Source organism: Accipiter gentilis, chromosome 27 (genome assembly GCF_929443795.1).
Source record: "Accipiter gentilis chromosome 27, bAccGen1.1, whole genome shotgun sequence".
Taxonomy (NCBI): Eukaryota; Metazoa; Chordata; class Aves; order Accipitriformes; family Accipitridae; genus Astur; species Astur gentilis.
Genome location: NC_064906.1, coordinates 21,077,192 through 21,095,402, shown reverse-complemented (window position 1 = coordinate 21,095,402; position 18,211 = coordinate 21,077,192). Strand labels below are relative to the sequence as shown.

At 40.1% G+C, this 18,211-nt stretch overlaps 1 protein-coding gene across 10 annotated transcripts in view; it reads right to left on the bottom strand.

Annotated features, from left to right (window-relative positions):
- Nucleotides 1-18,211, bottom strand: part of COBL (cordon-bleu WH2 repeat protein) — a 210,294-nt gene that overhangs the window by 102,513 nt on the left and 89,570 nt on the right. For 8 of the 10 annotated variants that reach the window (XM_049830389.1, XM_049830388.1, XM_049830391.1 and 5 more), the window contains 5 exons: nucleotides 14,572-14,778; nucleotides 6,384-6,594; nucleotides 5,408-5,636; nucleotides 3,269-3,313; nucleotides 784-878 (listed from right to left, as the gene is read on the bottom strand). In XM_049830389.1, the coding sequence (XP_049686346.1) occupies nucleotides 784-878; nucleotides 3,269-3,313; nucleotides 5,408-5,636; nucleotides 6,384-6,594; nucleotides 14,572-14,771 (780 nt within the window). In that variant the 5' untranslated portion in view covers nucleotides 14,772-14,778. The remainder of the gene's footprint in view (nucleotides 1-783; nucleotides 879-3,268; nucleotides 3,314-5,407; nucleotides 5,637-6,383; nucleotides 6,595-14,571; nucleotides 14,779-18,211) is intronic. The other 2 variants (XM_049830387.1, XM_049830393.1) reach the window with 1 other exon arrangement.

Genomic DNA, 18,211 nt, shown 5'->3' with positions numbered 1-18,211 from the left:
TTACAATCAAAATCAGTTGACACCAATATTTGTAGTGAAGGATGCAAAAAGTATGAAGTTAAAAGCCCAGTGTTTTATGTTCTTGAGTTATAAAGGGGGGTTTTGTATTTAATTTCTATGATGAATGAAAAATTTTTCATAAAGGCAGGTCAACGGAAGAAAATTATTTTATGGGAAATTCCTTTTTTAAATTTTCCAACTCAAGATTAAAAACAAAGTTAAAAATGCCTAACATGCACCCCAGCAGATGCTGATCCTTCAGTTTAGTACTGCAAGTTATTTCTTCTACACCCGATTCACTGGTTTTACAGACTTGGAGATGGCAATAGCATGATTGCAGAGAGCTTCCTAAAGATATAAATGCTTTAAAACAGAGTTAATAAGACACTTCTACTTGATATCTTAATTGTACTACATTACATCACTTCTTTCATAAATGCATTCTGTAATGTGAGCACTACCAGCTAGCAGACATAAGTTGCTTGAAACTACTGCCCTTTGTGAACACCCACGGACCCCACAGCATTTGGGGGGGGGGGGGGGGGGCAGTAAATGGTCGATGTGCCTGACTGGCAATAAGCAGCTGGTATCTCCATCAGGCTGCACTGATTAAACATACTTTATGCAGCTGCTAACAGAAGCAAGGAAAAATTGAAGAGGGAATAGAGAATAGAAGGAAAGAACAAACAAAAAACCCCAAACAAACTACACCATCCACAGACATAATACATCCAGGAAGAAAACAGTTCTCTTTAGTAAGGTAGTACACTGCTGAACACTTACCTTGCTGCTTCTTCTATCAGCTTTAAACAATCCCAGAAGTCTTGCCTTTTCTTTTTCTATTGCATCATTGCCTACTGAAGCCTTTCGACTTGGTTCTGAAACAATCATAATGGAATATTTTTTACATTTCTGAAATAAAGATTCAGAAGATCAGTATTTTAAAACATCCTGGATTAATGCTGTATTTTTATGAACTGGAGATGGTATGAACTGAATTATCTAAGTAACTGTCAGATCCTGCACTTACTTTTTCATCAAACTTTTATTTGTTCTGAGTTTGTTCCAAAATCTAATAGAGACAAATGGAGTAATTTAATAAACTACAGTTAAGTTTTCTATCACGATTTAGTAATCCTTATTAAAAGGCAAAAAAATGAGCAAGTCGCTTTGTCTTCAGAAATGCTTGTTAGATGTCTCACTCAAAACTCATGGAGTACTGTAATAGTGAAAAAAAACCCCAACAGACTTTTAAAAAAAAAGATGATGGTGAATATCTTCAACAATTCACAGGCCTGACTTAACACAATGAACCTAACAGAAAGACTCTCAAAGTGGATTTGGATAAAGCTCCACGAAGAGGAAAGAGACCTTCCCCTTGCAAAAAGGGCTCTCCTTAGAACTTCAACCAGCTGGTTGTGCTCATCTTTTCTCAACTTGGGGCTTTTACTTCAGGTGGGAGGAGAGGCGAGTTTCTATGTACCTCAGGCTCTAAGAGCTCAAACATGCATGTCCTCCTTGAACCAGCTAGAGAACTGTAAGAATTCTCAGCCAGTTTAGTCTCCCTTCAATTTCCCCCACACCAGACAAACTGGATGAGCAAAATAAGGTCATGCATTACAGGGAACAACCACTGGTTTGACATTCAATATACAGACTGTAAAGCTCTTCCACTTTTTTTAATGGACACTGCACAATGCTATAAAGGTTTCTCCCTGGCTCCAAGCACATCAGAGCATCCCACTAGCGCACAGGAAGTTTAATGTACAGAGAAAAATGGGTTTCTCTTGTAATATTTGCTTTACTTGTTTAGTAACAATTAAGAAGCAAATGCAAAATGACTTGCTTCTTGACACAAAATAAACGTTGACTTCACAAAAAAACCCCTCATCCCAGAACTCCAGTAAACTGATTTGCATCTCCCACAAAGCACATGATTTTCACACAGATCGCTTTAGCATATCAACAATGTCAGGTGTTAGAAGGCGTTAAGCACGTGCACTAGTTCAGAACACAGTAGAAGATTAAAGATGGGGAACCCAGAGGAAGACAGGGAGAAACTATCCTTAAGAAACACTGCAACTCTACTGCAAAAAGTGCAGTCATAAATTAATACTTTCCTCAAATATTAAGTGCTGCCTATGCTTATTCTCCAAAACCTGCTGTTTTTCTGCTCGGGGCTGGGCTGCAACTAGAGGTGATCACGATTCCCTTACACAGTCTTCAACTATCAATGATAATGATGAAAGGCATGTCAGTAACAGCTGACTGTCAACGCTGCCATTAAGTGTTGTATAATACCAATAAATTGGGATTTTAAACACAGTGTATCATCTCAAACCAACAAGAAATCTTTATAAATCTGTATCAATTTTTCTTAAATAAATACAGTAGATATTCTCTCTAGTATTATGTTCTGCGTAAGAGGGAAGCCACAGCAAGTAACGACAGAGGATTAGGGCATTAGTGAAGCCAAGACTCAATAGGCCATGAGCTAAGATTTGCTTGATGGCTGTCACCTATTGGAGGTGGACTTCTTTCCTTCCTGAAAACTTAAAGAGTTATCCACAGTTTTATTTTTGTTATGTTGTGTTTACTAGTAATGCAAAGAAGTAAAGCCAGTTAGAAATCAACCATACCTTTCTTGGGGAAAATTAATTTAAGCAATGTATAATAACATACTGAGTGGGGGAAAAGGATATACTAAATACACACATTTTCTCTTTAACTAGAAGCAGAAGCACCAGTGTAATCTCATCAAACCCCACCTACCGCAGCAATTCAGAAGTCAGCATTTATTCAGAGTTATCCAATGTGTACACATAGGTTTGATATTAAAATGTTTCGTTTCATGTAAATTGAAATCAGTGGAAGATCTCACAGATCTCAAAATATCCTGTCTTTGCTACTAACTAAATTTTGAACCTCTGAAATGTTAGTACTTCTGAAATTCAACTAATCATGTTTTAGGTAACCTGAAAAGGCTTGGAATCTGTATAGAAACATATCATATCACAGAACAGTTAAATGACAGGATTTGTTAATTGCTGGCATTTTAATGGCAATTACTGAAAAAGCAGCATGCACAGTGTGTGTTCTGACCAAAAGCACAGACACGTAAACAACACTCTGCAAAAGACAACACAGATAAAAAAAAGCTTGTTTTTCTACAGCATTTTATGTGACATTCTTAAAGATCTATCTATCAAAGCCACATTAAACATAGTGTGAAGGGAAAGAGTTTTCCCTCAGCAGCATTGTACAGTACCTCTGTAGTTCAGAGAAGGTTCAGACTGAGTTTTTGATGGAGGAACTGGAAAAGGCAGGCAATGAAAGGACAAGAGAAGACATATTAAAGTTCTAATATTGCCTCGTAAACCACCATATTCATTAATTACTCCTAGCACTTGTTTTCCTAAGCATTACAGAAAAAAATGTTGACTGACAACAGACATGCAAAGCTGCTCCTAGAAGCAGTTTACCTGTGTTTGTATTAATTCCCGATTCACTTGTGAAGCTGCTTCAACTGCTAAATCGAATTAAGTAAGCAGGTGGCAGCAGAGCTTGTCTTTTAAGAATCCTTCAGCACTCAGTACTTGTGTTTCAGGGAAGGAGAGAATGATAAGCACAAAGTTTTTCCAGAACTTGCTCTTACAAGCACAGCCCATGCTTTCAGCACCTTTGATGCCTTACTTGTTAGTGGGAATGTGTTTTAAAAACCTATCTGTTCTGATAACGGAACAGACTGGACAGCTACTCAATGCACAATTCATAGACCAATTGCTACTGAACCAATGGGATTATTCCTCTTGGAGATTACAAATGAGAACACAACAGGAAGAAGGAATTTGCTGTAACAAAGGAAACTGTAAATTTTATGTGTATTTACCCGTTTTCTCATCAGACACCAATGTGCGGAGTAAGAGGAAGGCAGAAAAGGCTGAAATACACTCAGGATCGGGGCGGGAGGGGGGTGGGGTGGGTGTTATCCTAATGAAAGGTATACTGGAAGGTTAAAAAAAAGAATAAAATATAAAAAAAATTCTAATGCAGAGAGCGGCACACTATGAAGTGTTGTGTAATTTGCTGCTATAAACCCAGCCCTGAAGTAAAGTCTTGGTTTTGACTGTACAGGCTACAGCCGGATTTGAAGACCAATATTACACCAGTATATACTCCATCACTTTCATTTTAAAGGAAAAGAGTTTAAGGAAAACTTAGGATAATTACTCTATCAGTTGTCCCTGAAGTATGCTGAATGTATCCTGTTGAATACTCTGTGTGTTCAATATGTTGCTCCAAAATGGTTGGCTTAATTACAGTAAACATGTCTTAAAAAAACCCAAATAAACATGCAATTGAGTTATGACATGCTGTCAGCCACTTCTTTGAACATCCTACCAATTCAAAGGAAAAGGAGACATTTAGTTTACTTAAAAGTCTAAACTCATTGAAATTTGACTCACACAGAGGTAAACTGTCACTTACCAAAGGAGTCTGAAAGAAGAGACAGAACGTCAACATAAATAAATAACTATATAAATAAAAAATAAGCCTGCTGCTCAGCACCTACAAGATTGACGTTATCTAAACAATAAATAAGGACACTGACTGTGCTGGAAGTGATACCGATTGAGAGAAACTGCAGGAGACAATTTTAATGAATATCACTTTCTGCCCTCAAAGGAAGTAGCACTTGTCAATGTGTATTTTTAAAGCAGGTATATTTTAAAGCAGATCGCATAATTATGCTATTTGAATACACCATCAGGCCGATAAAACTCAAGTCCAAGAAGCTGCTGCTACAATATTGTCTACAAGAACAGAAAGTGAGGGTGAATAAACAGGAGAGCAAAATTTTCAATACAAATACCTCTTAGCTCCTCTTCACTAAACTGTGAATAACGTCGCTCTTTGGAGGAACCGTCTCTGCACCTATCCGGTCTGTTTCACATAAGCCCTGGTCTGTCGCCTTTGCCTCTCAGCTTTCGCAGCTGCCATCATTATGGCATGTCTCACCTGCCCTTCTCCCCAGCCCACTCCACAGGCAGGTGAGAGGCTCTGCCTGGACGAGGCCCCCCGTGTTACGCACACCTGTACCGACAGCAGCTCCAGGAGGTAGCGAAGCTCCTCCTTTTGCTCTGCCCTGCGCCAACCTGCAGGCTGCCAGGGGCCAGCCCAGCCTGGCGCAGGGCCTGAGAAATTAAAAAAACCAGCACGCTGTTGTCCTGGCTGCCGCTCTGGGCACAGCTCACTGAACTAACCCGCGCTGCTCTCTGGACCGCGATGTCACTCTGCTGTTTCAGCCAGGCCCCAAAGGAACAAGAGCACAAAGGCTTTGAAGTTGCCCGTAATATTGTTGGCGCATCACCGAACTCTGTAGCGACCGCTTTCAGTCTCAGCTCACCTCTTTTTCTGTCCCAGGCATACAGCTCCTTTATTCCCAGCTCCTCCAAGGACTTGGTAAGCTCCAGCTCCTCCCCAGTGATGCCGTCTCGCAGAAGAACGATGTGCTCTTGACTGACTTCACACTTCTCACAAATAGCTGGGATGATGCTGTGGAGAGGCACCTCTGGACTAACTCGAACCACAGCCTTCTGCGTCTTCAGGTAGTTCACTACCAGCCTCACAGATTTCTGCAGAAACAAACACAAACTCAGCTCTCCCGCTGATGGCTAGGCTCTCTTACAATGAGAAAGGCATTGGGGACTTCCATATTGTCTTGACTCCTCCCAGGCAGATTTACCGCACTGCAATAAATATTATTAGCCCCCCCCTCCAAACTCAGAACTCCCCTGTCAACTAAGGAGACATTCACAAGAACAGGTGAATAAGGAAAAGGAATCGAGGCAGACATAATTTGTGATCGTTTACAAGTACCACTCTGAAAGGCGTGACAGTGTAATTAGCTATACAAATTCAGAATTAATAAAAATTTTAGCAAACATATTTGGCAAATGGCTACTTCTGATTCTTCACAATACTGTGAAATACATTTATTAATGATCAGTCTTCTCCCACATCTTCAGTAAAGATGACAAACAAAATACCACCAAAACCCTATCTACCTCCACGCAATCCCACAACCCTCATTTCAGCCACTGCTACAAATGACAACCATCCCAGTCTTCAATCAAGGGTCTTTGTAAGAACAGGTTTCCATCTATTCAACAACATGCAACATAACATTTTGTCTAAATGCTGGAGTCCAGACTAGCACCTGCCAGCCTGCATGCAAATCAGTGAAGCTAGCAAAGCAGGTTATAGTCAATCTCAAGCCTTTCCCATCTGGTTTGAATCACAAAGACTGCAAGAACTGCTTGAAATCACAGGAACGAAAAATGATGTTTCATGGCACCATTTTAGCCCTACAGAGTACTGACCTCAGGGACCCTTGGCAGAGGTCGCTTTGTCTTCTCTTCAGGAACCTTCTCTTTCAGAAGTACCGTCTGTACGTCCAGCGCTCCTATCAAAGTGTTTGGCTTGTAACTCAGAGGTTGTTGAGTTCCCGAAGACTTCAGTTCAAGACTATGTTGGGACGGATTTAAGCGATACTGGCTGCATAAATCAACCAACAGATCCATCACAGCTTTACTGCAGGGAAGAAGACATTCACTGTTAGCATGAGAAAAAACACGGTTGCTAAAAAATTTACCTCACTTTTAATACAGGAGAAAAAAAAAGACAATACAAGCCATGGATGTGTCACTAGTTAACCACCTTTGAGAGGGAACAGTGCTAATGCTTTGAAATGCTAAACAGATCAGATAAAATGTTAGGAATTAAATATATTTGCACTTCAGTGTGCTTTTATGAGCTGGCAATTAACTATTCACTATGAGGCAGACAACAGTGCCAATAAGAGCACTAACAAACACAAGCTGAGAGCGGACAAAGTCCATCTTATCTGTTAAATCCATATATTAAATTCTCCAATTCAAATCCTGTTCTTTAGCATGAAGACAAGAGCTAAATGATGCATTCACGATATGGTGAACTCTACCTAGATTTGAACCGTCACATAACGCAACTTTAAATGGAGCATTTAAATCTGGAACAAAAGGTAGACAGAATTATTTATTTTTCAGTTTACAACTTTGAGTCGTCTCCCCACCCCAAATCCACTTGACAATCCGCCAGCAATATTTCCAACTACAAGAGATCCCTTCCGTATTTATTTTGGTGAGAATATTAACCCTGTATAAAACCATCTGCTTTCAAGTGTTTGCATTCTCAAGAACTCTTATTGCAGATGTGATTCTTGAACCACAAGGTTAAGAGAGTCAGTCACTGTCCCTCCCTTATTCCATGCCTCTGTACGGAGGTACTCCATTTTGCGTCAATAACTCAACATTCACTGGAGCTTGATACTGCCTGACACAGCAGATATGAACTATGTTCCTCAACACCCAGAAATTCTCTTCTACCGACGTACTGAAGGGTTCTTTCTTTTCAACCCTCCTCCCTAAAATTCCATCCAGGATCAAACTGGTTATGTTTCTGAAAAGTTTTGGTTTCATAAACCAGCATCTGTCATCAACAAAACAACGTAAGTTGAAAAAAATTACCAGCCGTACCTGAAGCCTGTCGTATACATGGGATATTTTTCTTCTAGCAGGAAGTTAAAATAAATGCATAGATGGCATATTTGCCAAAGGAATTGGCATCTCTTCTAATGTGTAAACTGGTGAAACTGTATACGGATTCAAAATGCAAGCAAATTCAAAGAAAATAAAATCCTTCACAGGTTATCAGCTACCACCATTACAACCACAGCTCAAGAATTACCCTTCAACTGCGAGCTGTCAGCATCTGGGAAACTACTCTGTGGCGGGCTGCCCATCTTCTTTCTACGTATATGTTGTTGGCCAACAACTGCTCAAGAAGTTGGGGAAAAACCCTGGAGAGCTACCGGCAAAGATGACGAGAATGGAAAACGAGAACAATCCCTTATCAACAGGCAAGACTAAAATACATGTAGGTGACAGCTCTTCCCGCGCAAGCGATGAGAAAGGACCTTCTTTACAGTAACCTATTTCAAGTTTAACTGATTTGCGCAGTGTGAGCTGAAAAAGTGGCAAGCGTGGAAAATTTGAAATAGGTGATCGCATTGAAAAGAGAAGAACACAGTGAGAAGATGATGACTGAAGATCAAACAGGGAAAACAGATGTCATTAATATGTATAGGAGGCTTCAGAAAAACAGTGCGCTGTGGTAACTGCTAACATAGGCAGCATCTAAACAGAAATACATAGTATCTAAATCGAAACTGTATCAGGTCATTTCACAATGACTTATTCTGGCACTGTCCCCAAGTTGCAAACGCCTGTATTTCACAACCATGTTTAAATCATATGTAACACGCCACACGCCAACAAAAACATTTACACCTACTTCAGTCCAAACTATAGGAGAACCCCACCTACACCGACGTTTACATGAATATTCATTAAGCTGTGCAGCAGTGAGCATTTGAAAAAGTGTTAGTCCGCTGATAAAGATCTCAGCTTGTCTGTTTACAGACATATTTCTTTTAAACTAAGATTTGCATGTGTTGTTTCCCTCTCAGCCTTATTGCTATTGTTTCACAGAAAAGCAAATAACCTGGCAGAACCGCAATACATGGTGTTCTGTGTGCTAGACATTTCTATTTAATGTGGAACGCTAATATATTTCTGTAGTGCATAATGTTGTGATAATGCATTCAAATTTGGACAGTTATCTTGCCTCACGTAAACTATTTCATTAAAAACACTTACCCACCACCCCACCCCCCCCCCCCCCCGCCAAAAACCCGCAGCTTGATTTTAAATGGGAGTTTTATTTCAAGTAACTCCATGTATATGCCACAAACAGAAGAGAGCCACTAAACACAGCAAAAGAATGGTACTGAGCCACCTACTAATCTAGACCAACTTTTCTTTGTAACCTTGGGCCGAATACGGCTGGAACAAGGTGGAAGCAAAGGACTGACTCTTTGCATCTTCCAAGAGATGGAAGAGTCAGTCCTTCCTTTGCTTCCGTCTTGTTCCACACGTATCTGCCCTTGATTTTAACCTGCTTTTGAGACCTGGTGGAGAGCATATTCTACTTTGAAATTCAGGCAGGTCTGATCATAAAGGATTAAATCTAAAGCTGAAATGAAGAAGTTAAATGTCTCCTGCCTCTCCAACTTCTCAGCTAAGAAACACATTACTTTCTTATTTTAATAAGATGTTGCTGAAATTTTGGGTGGGGAGACCAAACACTTTCTGACAGACACCAAACATTAATGACTGATAAGTAAATACTAGAGCACAGAAATAAAACTGGAGGATGAACCCAATTTAAGATTCAGACAAGATGGTTCAGACAACTATTCTTAGCAAAAGAAAGTACTTTGGCTCTGTCCTGATAACCTATTACTAGGCTGTTTGACATTTAACACCAATACTGGACAGTAAAGAATAACTACTTTGTCAGCAATACTTATCAGGCCAAAGTCCTGATCAAGTTTTAGGGTGTCAGACCACTTGTGTCCTGTTGTTCACCAGTAAAATGCAGCGAAGACGTCTATAGTTTAAGAGGCAGAAAACAACTGGGCTGTTTTGGGTGTGGCTCAGCTTAATCTCCTTATTTAAAATACAGTCTTGTACCTCTAGGAAATAAATGTGTTGGACAAAGTTGTACTTTAACAAATGACACTGACTTTCCTATTACCTTCTATTTTCATGCTACAAATGCCTATAAAAAAATCTCAAACTGAAAGGAAGAATCTTCTTTATTTAGGTCAATGCCAACGACACATTAGGAATCTAAAGTGACAAATGCCTGGAAAAGAAAAACAGTAGCGTAAAGGGGGTGGCCTCACGTCTCTGATGCTTTCACTACCTGCATTTAAAAACAGGAAAGAGCATTAGTCATTATTATTTTCTCATGCTCCAAAGCACAGCAGGCACTTCATGAAAGGATTGGAGGTTTTCCTACACAACCAGAAATGTATACAATAGCAAGCTGCATCAAAAGCGGTACAGGAAGCGTGACAAACAGATATTCATAAATGCTTTCCGTTTCTTATTTTGCTCATGTATATTTGGCTCTTATTTTCCATAACTGAGCAAGTCCAAAGAAGGAACACCAAGATGACACCCAAGAAGGGTTTGCTGAGCCTTGAGAAGAGCGAAGAGAAATCTCGCTGCTGTCCGTAAGCACCAAATGGTAGGCTTACAGAGCTGGACACATCTCGGTGGTGAACAGCAAGGGGCAAGAGACAAGTGCCAACATGGGAAACTCCACGTAGGTACAAGGGAACATTTTTTCACCACAAGGGTGGTCAAGCCCTGGAACAGGGCTACAGAGAGGTTCAGAAACCTCCTCCCTGGAGGTACTCAAATGTGCCTGGAGACAGCCCTGAGCGACCCGCTCTTGGGAGCCCTGCACTGAGCAGGGAGTTAGAGCAGGTGAGTTCCAGGGGCCCCTGCCAACTTAAATTACTCTCTGTATCAGTACAGTAAGGTTTTTATTTTTTTTTTAAAGCCTACATTGAACTACTGTAGTTTTAACCTGACCCCTATTTAGTATTTCGTTAAGCTCAGTTTTTAACCCTTTTGCTGTATATGCCCTGTTCGTCGCCTTCTAACAAGACCTCTTTCACATTTTACCAGCCTGGGCTGATTTTACACCTTCAGTCTTTCTTGAGACACTGTTCTGTATGTTGAGCTATAAGCCCACAATTAACACCACTTAAAGAGTCTTTCACTGAGAATTATGCGAGAATATTCTTTCTGTGATGACATTAGCTTTATGCTCCATATAACACAAACTCTGCACCGAGCTCTGTCCTCCAGTACTTGCAGAATGGGACTACAGCTTCAGCTAGTTTATTATTTGTTCTAGTATCCTGCTCTCTGTGCACCACACGTGTGAGAGAATTTGTATAGCATGTAAGATAACAGCAGGAGCAACAACTGTCCAGTCTACTCTTCTGCTTATCGGTCATCCACGTGCTGACAACTCCAAACCAAACATCATTTAGCTTCAAACACGCCCATTTTTCTGCAATGTATTTCAAATACTACTAACTTCTCAAGCTGCTAACACCAAATGTCTGTATCTGCGTTAATGAGGAAGTCCTTCTCGGTGACACTCAGCGTGAATGGAGAGAGATGGATGATCCTTTTATTTATAGCTTACCCATTGGAAGTGTTACCTGTGAGAATCACAAACAGAAAAAGTTTCTGGTAACTCTTGTGAGCTTTTCCACTTATTTTCTTACTCAATGTCTAGCCATCACCTCTGTCAGACCTGCTAACAGTTTGTGTGGATCTGCTACAGATCTATATGCATAAAATGTATAAGTGGCCAACGCCCTGCCTATTCTTTCAGCACATCAATTAGTGCTCATACAACAGTACAAATACAGATTACTGGTGGTGGTATTTTATAATCCTTTTCAGGGGAGAAAAGGCTAACAGTTTTTCATGAATTCTTCTACATGTTTTACAGCAGAGTTCACAGGGACCAATTATTTCAAAAAAGAAAACTGTTTTTTAATACTATTCTATTGCTGCACACACTCCTTAGAGGACTCAACTTTGTCCTAAAATCTGCACTACGTATTTCCAAAATCTACACTAAACTGTGTGTTACAAGATGGCAATAAACTCTTAAAGAGAGACTGTCAGCTTGAGTTAACTTTCATAAATAAATCTACTTAAAAAGTCCAGATTCCAATAAAATATCTTTAAAGAGCACACTTTCTTTTTTTCTTGAACTATCCTTCCAGAAAATTCAATGACAATTTTCAGCCCTCTTGCTGATGTTTATAGGAACTTTCTATTATCGAGAACAAAGTAAAACTAACAATGTGCTGCTTTGCTTACATACAATGAACAAATTTAAAGAGATTATTTTGACTTTTAGCTTGGTTCATTTATAGTAACCTTAAGTGATACTAATTAGCTACAGTAGTTATATTTTCAAACGTCCTGTAGTGTACTTCAGTGCTCTGTAAACTGCTTTCCTGAAATTACAGAATCATTTTTCATTACAATGATGCCCAGGGCAAGGTTTTGCAAATTTTTCTGCAACAGAAAAGCTATTTCCCCCGGTTACCCAAAAGCAGATTTTGCAGAATGCAGTTCTAATGATGGCAATGTAAATACTGAAGATTTATAGCAGTATAAACAACAGCAGAATTTGTCTGAAATGTCCTTCCATGATATCAGCATAGGTAAAAAGAGTGAACAAGGAAAATACAGTATTACCTGCGCTGGCTCCCATACTTGCTTCAAGCTAAATGAAACTTTTTTTTTTTTTTAAATCTAGTATCTTTATCATTAAATGTTTACCTCCAAATATCATTGTACTTCATAGCTGTCCAGTTTGCAATGCCAAAACAATGCAAACAGATTGAAAAGCCTGGTCTTTCATCCAAACCTGGAGACTGAAGACAGTTCACCCCGTAAAAATTTCAGACGCTCCTGACGTTTTTTTTTTGTATTCTACATCTCTGAAAACGTAACCAGTGTTAATGTGCATGAAATTTCATCTTCCAGTGGTTAGAAAGAACAGCAACACACGAGGTCTGTTCACAGACTGATGCCACTATAATACAGAGCTCATTATAGGGTATCCTCTTCTTATTTCATAACTTGTTAGGATGATTTACTCCCCTCCTCAGTTTCCATAATCTTCCACTTCCCACAGCTGGCCGTCAGTGCCCGACATTTGTCACCAACTCTCCACTCCAAGTGCTCAAGTCAGCACTGAGGGAGAACACCTCCTCCTTCAGTTAGGCATTGGTGGTACTCAGATGAGCAGATTAGCACAGGCAGGAATTTAATCGCGGCCTAAATCGGGGGCCTAGACCTGTCATGCAGACAACGGAGAGAAGTGGGCACCCTCACAGAACAATGAAGATAACATTTTCGTTGTTTAGAGTGCTTAACGTAGACGATATAAATAACCCCACAAAAAGATCTAAGGTTTAATTTTTGACATTGCTTTCAGGTTTTAGTCAACAAACTAAAGACTCTGAAGATCAAAATACTCGGTCTCAGTGTATGTGATAGCAATGGTAGTGATACTAAACACCTATACGAGACAGAATGTTTATTGTACAAGGATTTTCCATTTGTTCTCTGCTCCCGTAGCTTGTATGTTCTTCAAAAGGTCACATTAAAACACCACCCTTGTGCTCTTGGAGTGTGTATTTTCAGGGTTGGGGTTTTTTTTGAGGGAGAAGAAAATCTTTTCTAACCATATGGCAATTATGTATCTTGCTAAATGCTGCATGAAGATTGGCCTCTTGTTAGCTCCCAGATGGCTTGCATTTGCCAATGATACCACCTTTCTTTAGGATCTAATGGCCAGCGAGTTTCATGTCCTGATCTACTTTCCCGGTCTGTTCTCTTCTTTCTGTCATTAAGTCCAAATCTCCCCATAAAAACTTGATCACTAAATGTGTAATTTGAGAGCTCTGATAAACACTGCTTTCCTTTAAAACCTTTAACATCACTCTGGCTTTGGGGCTGACCCACACAAGTTGCACTCGTCTCCTGAGAGTGGCTAAGTGAACACTAATTTCTACAAGAAGAGTAGGGGAAGACACTACACGCTGCTGTACACATCCTCCTCAGCCATCAAAATATGCTAATAGACAAACAGTCAAAACAGACTAATATATCAGACCAAGAAGAGTAGTTTTACAGGAATGCAGACTGTTGCAAACCCCAAATGTAAAATAAGCACACCACCTGATTTATCAACAGGCATCTCTACTTATCCACCTTATCTGGTATTATCACTTTCTACAGTTTCCTGACCACTGCTGGCCACACCATTGTTTGCTACAGTTTCATCACAGTATTGAATGTATTATTAAAACTCTTCCAAATTCTTTCTTAAAAGTCGTTAAATCTCCCTCTTTCAAAACAGTTCTCGCAAAGAGGATGAGGAGAAGAGCGAGCTCCTATGGTGAAGCAAATTATCTCAAAACTGCCTTTCCAATACAATTTGCCCTTGATTGTACCCAGACACAAGGAGAATCTCTCCCTCTTCCTGTACAAACAACCAATACACTTTTATATAGAGAAAAGGCCTCTTAAATACCAGCAGATGCTTTGCTGCCTACACAATCGCAACGTCTTTGGGAAGGCAGGATCCCTGAATGTCATGAATCATTCATCTTCTGAACTTGCTGCTAGGCATGACTCCAGACAGGCATACTGTCAGGATTGCTGTTTGCCAGCAGCACCTACTTCCACTGCACCAAACCCCCGCTGTGTTATGAGGTGGGATACAACCTAAGACTAGCCCAGTAGCACTACATGGAAGAGACGGACCCATATACGTGCTGAGGATGATCCATGAGGAAAACGGTGACACAACAGCTGTTAAATACCTTCCTGCCCCAGCAGAGAGGGGCCTTTATACATGGGTCTTGGGACTCTCTGGTACAACAGCTGCCTAAAACGCAGAGAGAAGCACAGCAGAGAAACCCCATCAACTCAGAAAGGGAGACATTAATATCAGCAAGTACGTCCCTGGGAACAGAGGGCTCCAAAAAGCGGGAGCTAATCAAAGCCTTACCTTCCTTGTACTGTGCTCTTCTGCTCCACCCCGCTGGGTAAAATGACTGTGAAGTCCACCGATCTGTTTATCATGTTCTCCTTCATGCTCACAAGGTTCTGATCAGAAATTACAGCTGTCTCTGCAGGTGACTTGCACTCACTGTGAAATCTACTTGCTGGAGAAGGTTGATTTGGTGGAGGAGGAGCGCGAGCTTTCATTCTTCTCCTTGAAAAATAAAGGCAAGTAGAAAATTAATAACTTCTTGTGACCAAAGTATAAACATGTTACTAACAAAATCTGTTCTCCCAGCCATAATCTCAGATTGCTTTAAAAAGTTCCTCTAATGCAAGCTAGGTTTTTTTATCATGAAATTTTTCAATAGAGTCGCACTTTATTTTTACCTCCTCTCTAAAAATACACTACTTTTTTAATGATGCACTCACTCCTACTGTTTGCTTTCCATGCCCCGGGGGATGAATCAGTTCCATAATTAGGATATGAAATAATCATTATTCTGTCGAGTATGAAGCATGCTCCTACGAGGAGAGAAACAGAAATGCTGGGTCCAGTCCAGACCTGACTCAAGAAAGAGTTGTATTTACATAAATGAATGTTTCCTCCAAGTCAGAACGGCAGGAGCGGAGGCAGCGTGAGGTCTCATTCAGCTGTATTTGGGTTCCACAGTACTACTCTGCTTGAAATACTGTCTCTTCCTCTGCTCTGAGTAAGTAGTATTAAATTTGGCTAATCGTACTTCATAGAGAAGCACCATGAAAAGGTCAACCATGAATGATATCACATCTTTCCATGCAACACTAAGAGACTATAGCTCTTTGAGAACACCCTGAAGAGAACTCATTCTTCAGTAGCAGGCTACGTGCCACGTGTGACATACAGAAAAACTGCATCAACTTCCACCAAACAAGCAGTGTACTTTACAGATACAAAACCACCACAAACTCAAAGTTTACTTCACTGGCGAGCTGCCAGACAGATAAGCAACATATGTTTGCTGTTAAATGTCTGAATAGCTGGCCTCATACCAAGCACATGTCTAAAAGGATTAATTCTGATGATTAATATTCCAGTGACCTCTTCTGACTAGATTTATGTCTAGTTTAAGTCAGATTTTAGTGTAACAGATGGAAAAAGCAGTAAAATATTTACTGAGAAATTATTACCCAGGCTTACTGCCTGCATTTTTTAATCTGCCTCTTTTTAGGGTGCAGGAAGAGATTACAGTTCTGCACATCATTTTCACCCTGCAAACAGCATAAACAGAAGTCCAGAAAAGAAGAGTACAGAAAAAGCACTCTAACCCTTAAAAGCCTGCAAAGCTTACTGGCTGAATCAGCCAAGGGCAAAACTGTGTTCAGGGGAAAAATAACAAAACTAAAAACAGAACAGGTGAACAGGTTTAATACCAAACCAAACTCTTCTTTAATTAGAGACAACCTGTATTCTCACAGATACAAAGACTAAACATATAGTTTGGATTACCAATGTAAGCTCCTGGCAGAGAAAAATGCAAGAGCTACATCACATCACCAAAAAAGAAGAGTTCAGAAACAGTCCAAACCCTCTACACTTTTTAATCAGTATTTGCATTTGACCAACAATTTCTGTGACATGTCTCAACTTGCAAAATATCACCACACTGCCCTGAAAATGCACGTTTCAGCAAGACCTCAACAGGACACTGTAAAATTAGCGGTAATGCAGGCAATTCCTTTCATTTCCTGTGTGCATAACAAACAGCATTCTCTACAAATATGTAGGGAGAGTTCCTGCCATATTTACTAGCATACAGCAATTTCTCTTCCATGGGAAATTTTCCCTGAACATTCACTTTTTATCATATATACACACCCAATGAGTCATGCAGTCATCAGCCACTAACTTGCAGCTCTGCCGCTCCTCCCCATGGAGGTGATGGTAAAAAGTTCAAGGCTTTATTGTTTGTTAAACTACCTTGACTTTCTGTATGTCTGTGAACCAAACTCTTAATTTATTTACATGTCTATAAAAGAAAAAAAAAAAAAAAAAAGAAATTGGGATTCATCTTCTGCTCAGATCCCTTTACATTTGGCTACAGTTGTTATTTGTAAGCAGGTGGTGAGAGACATGGGAGTTTTGCATAAATCCAGATCATGCCAACATAGCCTTACAATCACACAGTGCAACATTTAAGGACTTCAGATCAATTTACAATGATGAAATTCTTCCCTCCATAACATCAACTGCATCAATAGAAGTAGCTACAGAGATTCACATCATTTTTTTTCTTAAAATAAGCTTTTCTTTATTGTTTTTAAAGCTTGTCTTATAATGTGGGGGACAATTCCAATACAGTGCTCCTGACAAAGCACCAAAGGGGGTGGGAAGAAAAGAAGCAGGCAAGTCTCCTGAGACTGGCAGAAACAGGGGGGGATTAATTATGATTTACCTGGACTTGTAAATTCCAGATCTCACAGTGAACAGAGATAGAGGAAATAAAGCAATGGTAATAAAATAAACATGAAACTCTAACCAACTGGAACTGAAGAGACTCGAAACTTCAAGGGAGAAGCGAAGAATGACTGAGTTTTGAAGCTGATGAAGGAGCTAGAAGTAAATTGGGAGTATGCCACAGACGTGTTTGTTCCCTAGCAATAACATAAAGCTGCATCTGGTTTTCTGAAGTAACAGACAAACAAGGTCAGACACCTTAATGCCAATTTATAGCTCTGAATGGGAGTGTGATTTTTATGTGGCCGCTTTTTAAGTGGCTCTTTACAGCCAATTCTGCAGTTACAGACCTTGTACAACAGTGCCCGGGGTTGGGGCGGGTTGGGGGGGCGTCAGGAAATCAGGCATCTACCATCAAAAGCATCGGCTGTACGTTGACCATGGATGTTCACCTTACCTCCATAAAATACATAACAAGGCATATTCTTTTGGGCATTAAGACAGTCAGGGCCTTTTAGACACGACAATCCTCCTTTCCTTTTGTGCAGAAAGGACAGTGCAGGTCTGTTTCCTTCAGAGACATCAGAGAAAGGAAAAGGGAAAAAAACATTCCCACTACAGTCTCCCTAACCTAGCAACAGTTCAGGTGACCTCATATGAACTTTTCCACAATAGCGACTACATATTCTCTTGAAACGCTGCGACTGCTTTAAATGCCTGGTTTTCAACATTTTCCAAATGATAGATCTCAAACTATTTCAGTGGAAGCAGATCCCTTTAAAGTTCACATTTGTAGAGCGATACGTATCACAGATTTGCATTTCCTAGACAACCTTCTGAAACATCTCACTAGTAGAAAGTAGCTCCATGAACCGCAGACTGAAATCCAGAGCTCTAGCTCTACCTTGGATCTGCAGAAGCAGCTGCTTGCTGACAGGCTCCAGCAACTGCAGTCGGAAGGTGCCGAGAAGCCTGTTAATACTATTGAACGCGAGTCAGAAAAAGAATTCAGCTTTCTCTGTCAGAGCTACGATGGCTGTAAAGGACAATACAAAAGCACTCCATAATAAGAGCCTTTTTGTTCTCCCACTAAAATAACACACAGAGAAAGCGTGTGATTTAAAGCCTGTTTTAGGCATGGGTACTTTCCACGCTATAAACACAACATACTACAGAGAAGTGGCATACCATTCTTAGTGTGAGCTAAATT